This window comes from Phragmites australis, chromosome 2, assembly GCF_958298935.1.
Source record: "Phragmites australis chromosome 2, lpPhrAust1.1, whole genome shotgun sequence".
Lineage (NCBI taxonomy): Eukaryota > Viridiplantae > Streptophyta > Magnoliopsida > Poales > Poaceae > Phragmites > Phragmites australis.
In genome coordinates, this window is record NC_084922.1 from 5,484,193 (window position 1) to 5,494,405 (window position 10,213).

General features: G+C 48.0%; 2 protein-coding genes across 2 annotated transcripts; one reads left to right on the forward strand and one right to left on the reverse strand.

Annotated features, from left to right (window-relative positions):
• The first annotated feature begins 4,018 nt into the window (after window positions 1-4,018).
• LOC133895885 (uncharacterized) lies at window positions 4,019-8,408 on the forward strand. Its single transcript, XM_062336412.1, has 3 exons — window positions 4,019-6,237; window positions 6,904-7,033; window positions 7,496-8,408. The coding sequence occupies exons 1-3, from the start codon at window positions 4,495-4,497 to the stop codon at window positions 8,176-8,178; spliced, it is 2,556 nt and encodes an 851-aa protein (XP_062192396.1). The 5' UTR covers window positions 4,019-4,494; the 3' UTR covers window positions 8,179-8,408.
• Window positions 8,409-8,982: 574 nt separating this feature from the next.
• LOC133909787 (uncharacterized) lies at window positions 8,983-9,926 on the reverse strand. The gene has a single exon (XM_062352342.1). The coding sequence runs from the start codon at window positions 9,828-9,830 to the stop codon at window positions 9,252-9,254; it is 579 nt and encodes a 192-aa protein (XP_062208326.1). The 5' UTR covers window positions 9,831-9,926; the 3' UTR covers window positions 8,983-9,251.
• Window positions 9,927-10,213: the final 287 nt, after the last annotated feature.

The following is a 10,213-nucleotide window of genomic DNA, read 5'->3' on the forward strand; positions in this document are numbered from 1 at the left end:
TCTGCTCACCATATGGCTTTACTTCTTTCTTTGTCTTGTCATTATTATCACCAGGCTTGACCTTGTCTGCCATCACTTTCCTTCCTCCCTTTCTCCGCTTCTTATTGCGATTCTTACGTGCTTTGAAAGAGCTGTGATTGACTTCTAGGCCACCGCTCTTCCCTTGTGGTTGGGATAAGAAGTTTTTGTTTATGACTTCGTCATGAACTTTAAGAAGTTGAAATATGTCAGTTAGTTCTGAATACTTCTTGTATTTTGATTAATGGTGATTGCGTGCAGATTTTGCTGTATTCGGTTGGAAAGTGGAGAGTGTCTTCTCAATTTTCTCCTCTTCTATGATCTCTTTCTCATATAGACACAAAATTGTGCAATGCGGTGTGGCGTGGAGTTTTACTCTCTGACATGTTTGTGATCATAGAAACGAAGTCAGACCCATTCTTGCTCTGCAAGAAACTTGATGATGTACTTAAGACGCTCAAACCGCTCCTGTAGTGTGTCCTATAGTGCCTTAGCGTTGGTCGTTGCCATGTACTCATCCTTCAAAGCAAGGAAGAGATGGTGGTGGAGAAAATAAAATGCCTGATTATTCTCATCCTCCGTGGGAACCATTGCACTATTTGTTCTTAAGACAACGGCAGCGCGAGCCTTTTTCGCTCTAAGTACAATCTGGGCATTCGATACCCAATGAGATAGTTGCAACTATCTACACTCAGATTAGCGAACTCCTTGTTCGTGATGCCAGTTATTTTCATATTCAAATGATGCAAGTATTACTACTAGTAAAGTTGCATCGTGTTTGCTAAATTGGATTGTTGCAAATTTTTTGATATTTTCTATACTATTATATGAATATTACTGACTTTAAATGCATAACAGACAATTTAAACAGTAACAATAACATAGAAATAAATACTACATAATTGCTAAAACAGATACAAATTCAAATTCAAGAGGTACTTTCTACAAGAAAAAGTATTCTGGGGGTTTTCCATATAGTCCGGGGGTTTATACGCAAAATTCTAGGATTTGCATAATTCCAGAAACCACGGGGTCTAATATGCAAAAATTAGATCCTTTGGATAATTTTCAGAACAACCAGTAGCCTAAATGCAAAAGACACGGACTATGCTCAATTACAAGGAAAACCACGTGGCTAAATGCAAAAATTTGGAATTTTCTTTTCCTTTCTTTTTTCCTTTTATTTCCCCGGTTTTTTGCCCATGAGCCGACGTTCTTACATCTGGGCCGGTTTGGCCCATCCGCCCCATGCACCCAGCTTATATGGGAGACCGGCGGAGCATGGTGTGGAGCGGCGCGGTGGCTAGTGCGGGGTGGCACAGATACGGGGAGGCGCTTGCGAGGGCCAGTGTAGGGAGGCATCGGTGGTGCTCAGTACCCGTGCGGGGCGACGTCGGCGTAGCTCGCAGGGTTGCAACGGCGCACGATCCTGGCGATGGCAGGTGGTGGTCGGCTTCAAGCGACGGCAGCAACACACTTTGGATGGTGCGTATGGCGGGTGGTGCACGATGCGGGGCTGCTTCGGTAGTGCCACATGGTGGCGGCCTAAGCGGGTGGCTGGGCACGACAGCGAAGTGGCAGCTGGTTCGGGTGGCGTGATGGCTGACAGCGCGGGAGGGTCACCGGATCTGGAGCGTGGTGGTGCTACAACACCGTTTTGTGCGGTGTTTAGGCGTAGGCGACGATTTGGCGGTGCAATGACTTCAAGGCAGCGGCGCGGTGGCCCACCAGTGCCACTTCGGGCGGCTCGTGCTCAGAGGCGATGTGACGTCTTGTGGTTCCAGCATGGATGCACTTCCAGCACGATCGAGCACACATCAAGCAGGCAGCCGGTGCGACACTTCTCCCCCTTTTTTCTTTCTCGATGTGTGGCGGTGGCCTTCGAGCCACCGTATACCGTGCTTGGCCGCCGGATTCGGCTGACGGCCTAAGGCTGTGCGACGAGCCCAGGGGGGAAAAGAACCGCCAGCTTTCATGTTGGCGAGGTGTCGTGCCCCCCCCCCCCCATTCTCTTTTGTTTTCTTCTTTTGGATCTCTGCAGAGAAGGGCGACCTCCGGTTTCCCAGGCGACAATGAGTTGGAGGGGCGGTCGCCGGTTCCAACAGCGGCGAGGTGCGGCTGTGGACCCCATCATGTCTGCTACGCGATGCTATAGATCTTGTTTGCTGCTGTTCATTGATATGGGCTATTGTTCATACGTATTGTTTATGTGATACGTGCAATATAATTCACATGTCTATTTTAGTCGTGAAAACAATAGCATGGAGAAAATGTATTGCGAATAGATTGGTGTCGCGTAGGGCATATAGGCTAGGCCATGACCTGTCCGCTCAATGCAGTGCATATCTGTTCCGCTAGCTTGGTCTTTGGTAGAGCTTTATGCTGATAACGTGTTGAGAAACCGTTACTACCAGGTGTAGTCCAATGATCCTTTGAGAAAATAATTGGAAAAAGAGACACAATGTAGGGGAAAAGCTGCTTATTCTTTATTTATCTGTATTTACAATGAGGGGTGGTTCTTCGTATATATAGTGCAAAAAACCCTAAGAGATAGAATTAATCTCCAATAGATAGAGACCTATTTCAAGAAAGTCAAATCTTTAGAGATCGAGATGAACCCAAATTCTATTGTAAGACTCCAGGTTTCCTAAACACACTTTGCTCATATTATCTGATTAGCTTGAGCAATCGATCACCGCCTCCGCTCCTAGTGGAATGAAGAAGGTCATCACCAGTGGAGAAGGCTGAACAAAAAACCATCTTCTTCTTCCTGTCCTTCTCATTCCCTTTTTATTCCTCATGCATACCGAAAAATTACAGGAGGAGAGTTTCGACGACTCCCAAGTCCTCTCTGGATCTACTACTGGTACCACTTGCTTTGTCCGGTGAAGTCCACTGTCTCCTTTGATCTCTTACAGTTTACACGAGGCCCTAAGGCTTGACCTGTCACATGCCCAGGCAAGCTGTGACCAGCGAATGAGCAAGCTTCCACTTGGTTAGGAGCGCTCATGGTAGTGTGTTCGGGTGCAGGTCACGAGTTCGATCTTTGGTGGTGTCAAATTCGTGGCTTACACTCGTGGCTCGTTGGTGGGGCATTTGTGGCACCGTCCCACCCACCCATATTCAAGTTTTAATCGAACGCGAGTGCGCATAAAGGGTTTTCCTCTAGTAGTTGTAGGTGTAGTGTGTATGCGTGTTGCACTTAAAAAAACCAAGCCGTGACCACCGTCCTGTATAGGTGTGAGCATTGACCTTTAGAAAGTCAGTGTTGTACTGATGTATTCTTATCTTGAGATTTCTGACATGTGTATTGACCAAATACATACTCTGTAATATTTATGCATTATGTTTCATAATCTGTTGTCATACAAAAATAGTTAGTGATGTATTATTGTATGCTTGCATCATGTTTGATTACTCTAAAAAGTTAACAGCTAAGAAATATAGAAACACCACTTAGACCATCTCCAGCAGTAGAAGTAAATTTGCAGAATCCAGTGCTACAATACTTTTTTCGGAGGTACTGTAGCACTGGAAATCATCTATAGCAGAATCGGCTTCTGTGACACAGTGCTGATACAGTGTTACGGAGAGAGAGTATTGGCTGCAAATTTGCGGAATTACTGTAGTACACATAACACTGTAGCTGTACTGTTTATAGAGGCTGATAACGGGACCGGAAAGGAAAAAAAAAGAGTAGAAGGTAGGAAATGGGGTAGCTGCTGAAGATGAAAAAATAAGGGATTCTGTAATAATGATAAAAGATACTGTAATAATATTTTTAGAATGAAAATTTAAGATAACTGCTGGAGATGACCTTAACTAAGTTAGCTCACGAGCCAAACCGAGTCGGCTTAGCCGGCAACGAGCCTGAGCCAAGACTATATTCTAGCTCGGTCATCTAACAAGCCGAGACTCGTGGCTCGTCTCGACTCATTTTCACGCCTAGTCCTGTACAAGACTGTCCACACTACTAACGCACGACCCTTCCTTCCCTCGCCTATTTCTCTTCGTCCTCCCAGGACCGGTCCTTCCTCCGCCTCGCTTCCCGAGCCGAGCTGCGCGAGCGGAGAAGGCTGCTTGCTTGCTTGCTCATCTGGCAATTTGGCTTCCTCGCGACGCGTCCCTCTCGCTTCCGCGTCACGCCCACACGATCTCCTCCCACCGACAACAGGGGCCGTACCATCCGGAGCCCCACTCTGTCATCGCCTACACTTGCCCTCCGGGCACAGACCCGGTCGCCACCTTCCCTCCGACTGGCGAGTGGGACCACGCTCGATCCTGCTGCCTCCCTGGACGTTCCTCCTCGCCGCGCGTGCCGAGGTGGAGGAGGGGAGCTAGCTGCCGTTGCGTCCCAGCTACTGCAACTTTTAACTCCCGAATCGAAGCACGGGTCGGTAAGAAGACGGGGAAGCTGAGTCACACGGCCCGACACTGGAGACGGAGAGGTGGAGTGGAGTGGCCAGAGGGGGATCGATGAGCAGCCTGGCCATAGTGGAGAAGAAGCCGCCGTTGAACGGCGGCGGCTGCGTGGGCGGCGTGCTGTTCCATCTCCTCGACTGGCACCGCCGCCTCGCCCGCAAACGCAGGCTCTTCTCCCCGCGTCGGCTCCTTCCGTCGTCCCTCCGCTCCTCTCCCCGCAGGCTCCCGTGCCCTCCTCCGGCCCCGCCGCCGCCTCCAGCACCGCACGCGGCCGCCGGCTCCGATGGAGCCGCTCCTGGTGTGGTCGCGCGCCTCATGGGCCTGGAGTCCTGGCCCAGCAGCGCTGGCGCCCCAGCCGCGGCGCCGAGGCCGCAGAAGCAGAGGAAGGTGGATGCCTCGCACCCGGACGGCAACTCGGCTGTGGTGCTGGTGTTGCCTTCGAGCCGGCGTCCTACCGCGCCCGAATTCGCCCTTGCGGCTGCGCCGCGGAGCCACCACGGGGCCGACCTGCCGGCGAAGAGCCCGAGGCGGACTCGGCTCGTGCACGCGGCGGCAGCAAAGCTACTGGAGCCAGGGGCGCGCGCGAGCTCGCGGGCAAGCGCCAGGCTGGCCCTCGCGTACGCCTGCTCTTCCCCGCAGCACCGCAAGGATGGCCATTCCGGCGCCTTGCTTCTAGGCTCGGGTACGGCCGAGGACTTCCTATCTCGCTCTGATAGCCTGTCGTTTGAGCATTCCAAACTGGTACAGCCTCGTGTTCTTCCGGCGGAAACAGAATGTGACAGCGCTGCTGTCTCGTGTAGGCATGGGAAGCACTCCATTGACAATGTCGATGTAGCGATCAGTACTAGTACAGTAGTGTTGCCAAGAATGGATTTTGGTGATGGAAACATGACTAAATGCAGCTCTGATATGGATGCCAAGCACAAGGAGAATAGAGTAAGGACTGAGGTAATGCGCTCCTGTGCCAGGGTTAGATCGAGCGGTGCTGCCGTTCAAACTGGAGATGAGAGGTTGTTGCGCAAACGAGCAACACCTACTTGGTCAAAGGCTTCTGCGGTTGTTGAGTCTGGGGGCTTTGCTGGTTTGGCGCGCCCAGTTGGGTGTGCTCGTGAATTGGCATCTGCTGGTAGGAGGGTTGCACACAGTGGTTCTGGTCCAAGAAGAGAGTTCATGCGTTCTATCACCGGACAAGGGAGCACCCCCTGCAGAGATGTGATTAACCGAAGTGGATTGGCATCAGCTAGCAGGACTTCAAGCAATGAATCCGGGCCAAAAAGAGGATCGCGGAAGAAGATGGGGCGTGATACAGGAGCCAATAACAGAGAGGATAGAAATGCAGTTGCATTTGCTTCTAGATCATCAGTGAAGCCAGTGGCCAGAGCTTCATTGCGCAGCAGTGTGCCAAAGAGTGGGTGCCTAGGTAGACGAGCATCTGATACAACTTGTGCACAAATGCCGGCTGTAGATCCAAAATGTATGGAAGCCTCAGCTTCTGTTATGGTGACCTCTGAGAAAGATGAATTTAGTAGACTGTTGAAAGCAAAAATTAATGAGCTTGGCATGTCTGATAGGATTGAGTTTACATCAAGTGACGCACCTTCAGGAAAATTGACTGCACCAGTGCTGCAAGAGCTCATTTCTGCCCTTACTAATGGCATGAACACTACAACATCCCAAAGTAGCAACTACTCTGATGCATCAGCACCCTTAAGTAGCAATGGAAATATTGGCTGCATTGATCGATCAGGTTATGCATTCTCCAATGACCGATCACCTGATTTTCAGAAGTGTGATCAGGTCAGTTTAGAGCTTTTGATTTGTTGTTACAACGGATGTGTTACTCTTACCACTTCTTATTTTAGAGCTTTTGATTTGTTGTTACTTGAGCGAATGCTGCTTTGATAGATCATAATGATTCATAATTGAGTTTTTTTATTCATGCCATTTCTTATCCAATTTAATCAGTACATGCATGGTGTAATTTACTATGATATCATTACGTGCTAAATTTATCTGTGCATGCATCTGTTTATACAGTTTGTTAAACTGTTCCTCAAGCACTCTTATGCAATAATTGTCATTGAAGTTTTCTGGTCCACATGCAAAAGGTTAGATCAATATATTTCTGCTGCTGTTGTATCTGTCGTCATTATGAAGCATTCTTTGATGTGCCTTGGACAATTATCAAATGCATTGGAAATCCTTTGGTAGAAATGACTAGCTCATTTGCATCCACATCCTTTCCTTACTTTTATGGAAGTCCAGAATTTCTCATTCTGTGTTCATCAACAAAGTTGTTTGCGGTTTAGAGAGGTGTTGAAGTTTACTGAATTGATTATGTCATAAATTGGTATCTTTCAGAATAAAATTTCAGCGCCGAGTTAATCACTTGTATCCATTGTTTTAGATGGGGCTACTGCTCAATGATAACTATTTGGCCATCCTCTTTCATTTTATATGCAGGGTGAGCAAGATATTGATTCTTCTGCGACATCTATGAACAATGAGCCCAATCAGCCGAGTCCAACATCAGTCCTCGAAGCATACTTCTCAAATGATACTTCTTCTTCGGGAAGTCCGGTTGAAAAGAATGGTAATCATTTGTATTACCTTGAATGCTGCATTAGATACCTATATTTTTTTGCTTGAGTGTTTGAGCTATGTGGTTGAAGTTATCAAATGTATTTCTGAAAGCCGCAATGAGAAACTAAATTCTGCCTACCTCAAAACCTATCAGTTTAGTGTGTGTCTTGAATGATATAAGACCAATTGAGTGTCATGTATGTCAACGCTTAAAAATAAGAAGCAACATGCATCCACCCAGGTGGGAATGTTTAGTTATTGTCATTCAGAATGTTAAATAGTCTACATGTTCTGCAGAAAAGAACCCTGCTTATAATTGGGTGCTCTAAATAGGGTTGATACTGTTCAGTTTAAAATAATTATGAGTGGCAGAAGGTACTGTGCTTGTAAATTTTTGGCATGCCTGAAGCTTTGTTCCTGCAATTTTGGCACTACTCATGTATTGATGACCTCTATTTCTCCTTGCTTGCAGAAGGTGAAGACTTATTTGTGTCAATTGAGAACAAGATGGAAGATCTCTTTAATTTGGAGTCTGACATTGTAGATTTAACAATGTCAATTGACACAAGGAAAACTGGTGCTGAAGAAATACTTCATGGCAATGGCAAATTACCACGTGTACAAAAAAATTTTGCACGTGATTTCAAATTCTTAGAATCCAGGCTCCACAGCATTGGAGAAGCAATTTCAAGTGCTGAACTGCTTTTGGGAAGTAGCCTTCATAGCATAACATCCGGTCTTGCACTCCATCCTTTTATCATTGAAACGCTGGAAAATACTGTGGATATGTTTGGTGGAGAAGATAGCTCAGATCTTACTGAAGATAAGAAGTATCAACGTACCAACTTCCTATTTGACTGCATTGTAGAGTCATTGGATTCAAAATTCTGCAATTTCGGCAAATGCGGATACAAGGATTGGCTGAAATTGCCTCTCAGTTTGAGCAAAGATCTGTTGAAGCGCCAGGTACTGGAAGATATCAGCAATTGGAGGGGATCAAGTGCGACCGCTCTTAGTCAAGTGTCTGACAAAGAAGTGGACCAAGTGACTGCCAGGTGGGATGCAAGTCAGGTTGAGGCCTTCAATATTAGCATCGCAATTGAGAATGACATACTTGAGGTGCTTGTTGGCGAGTTTGCGTTCGACCTATGGTGAAATGGCCTGTTGGCTGGTTTATGTGTGATATTGAGTATCGACATCTTTGGACTTCTGCTCACATGATCATGTATAAATAAGATACTGCAGATATGTTTGTATTTCTCTGCAGTAAATTCTGTACAGAGTCATGTAAGATTGAAGGGCCCCCGGTTCTTTTTTTCCCTTTTGTATGTTCTAATGGAAACTTGCTAAAGCTTAAAAGTATTGCCTATGTTTACTCTTTGTGACCTTTTCTTCGCCCCTTCAATCCAACTGAAAACATTCTATGCCAGGGTACATTTTGTTGTGCATGACCAAAAAAGCCACCTTTTGCTGGATCTACTGTTAAGCATGACCTGGGAGACCGTTAGATTGTCAATATTCTTACATGTTTTGTCTCTGCTTATTAGGCGATGCCAGTGCTTTCTGGCGTCATGCCATCGTGATTTGCAATTGAATCCCCAGTTAGCGAATTGGAAGTTTTAGCTCCATTTCATGGACTTGTATAGCTTGTCAACTGTCAGGTCGGGTATAACTAAGGCAGGAAACAGGCAAGAATTAGAGAACAAATCGGTGCCAGTTCTCGAAGCAGTATTCTGTCAAAAGGTCTTCCTCGATTAGCTTGATTTATCCAGGATACAAGGCACTTGACCTTCAGTTGTTATTCAACTTATTATCCTCACATTATATACGTCGGCCTTTTCCATGATCTGCTCTGCCACCTACTCTGGCCGCTCCTTTCCGATTCCGAAATAAAGAATCCACGAACAAAAATTAGAACATAAACTAGTATTTGTGCCAAGACGAAAAGGACAGCGCCAATGCAAATTCACCTCAACTCAAATACTACACAAACCAACGCAGCACCACATGGATACAGCAGGGGAGACGAAGCTCTCCCCACAGACTCCTCTAATCCTCTCACCTCCGATAACAAATCCACACCTGACAGAAACAACGGTAACACGAACGATGCAAGAAACGAAGAAATTAACCAAACTGCAGCTAAGATAGCAGCGACAATTGATTCCTTCCAAGAAGGGGCAGCAGTAACCGGGCCCCCCACACGGACGAGCAAGACGGTGGAAGGTCTAGAGGAGACGCTGGACCAGCGACCTCTGCCTCTGTAGCCTCATCTCCTCGTAGAACCGCTCGATGAACCGCTCCGCACGGCCGTCCACCTCCTCGTCTCCCTCCTCCTCGGGATAGTCCTCCTCGTCGACGTCGTCGCCGTAGGAAAAGGCATCCTCGTCACGTCCCCGCTCCGGAGCCGGGGCTAGAGCTTCCCTCTCCCGCGCGCCGACGTCGTCTCGAGGCAAGCCGTCCAGCACGGCGACGTCGAGCTCGTCGCCGCCGCAGAGGAGCGACGCCAGGATCATCCTGGCCCTGCTCCGGCGCTTCTTGGCGGCGGCCCTCCGCCAGGCGGTGACGCTGGGGGGCGGGCAGGGGAGGAGCGGGGAGCGGGAGGGGGAGAACTGGTACTCGCCGACGTAGGCGTAGTTGTAGTGGCGGAAGGGCTTGCAGCAGCGGCGCCTGGCGGCGGACGAGGCGCGCTTCTTGAAGAGGATGAGACTGCCCTTGGCCTTGGATATCGGGGTGAGGGTCAGCGCCAGGATGGCCATTGCCCTGCCGAGGATGGGCTTGGAGCCGGAGGAGGAGGATCTCGGCATGGCCGGCGGCGGATAGTTGCCGGCTTTGGGTGGTCGGTTTCCCTCTCTTTCTCACATTCAAATGGGCAGTGCAGGGGAGGCGATCGAGTTGGTTGCTGTGTGGAGCCGCGGTTTTTATGGTGGTGGGGTTCGGGTGCAGCGGCACGGGTTATGTGCAGCCGCGGCCTGCCACTGGATCGTGCGTACAAGAAAGTTGCAGGTAATGTATTGTGGTGCCTTTAGCGCTATTACCGTCTTTTTGATTTATCAGCTTGTTAAAATATGTATAATGTTAGTGTTTAGAGTAGGTGATTATAGAAAAAATTGATTTTTTTTCTCAACCACACTAGCACATGTGTTTATGTGGAAGGTAAGATGTTTAATTAAACACCACTATTTATATT

Coding starts and splice junctions, on each gene's coding strand:
- LOC133895885 (XM_062336412.1), top strand. CDS start 4,495: ATGAGCAGCCTGGCCATAGTGGAGAAGAAGCCGCCGTTGAACGGCGGC. Junction 6,238..6,903: donor ATTTTCAGAAGTGTGATCAG/GTCAGTTTAGAG, acceptor TTTTATATGCAG/GGTGAGCAAGATATTGATTC. Junction 7,034..7,495: donor AAGTCCGGTTGAAAAGAATG/GTAATCATTTGT, acceptor CCTTGCTTGCAG/AAGGTGAAGACTTATTTGTG.
- LOC133909787 (XM_062352342.1), bottom strand. CDS start 9,830: ATGCCGAGATCCTCCTCCTCCGGCTCCAAGCCCATCCTCGGCAGGGCA.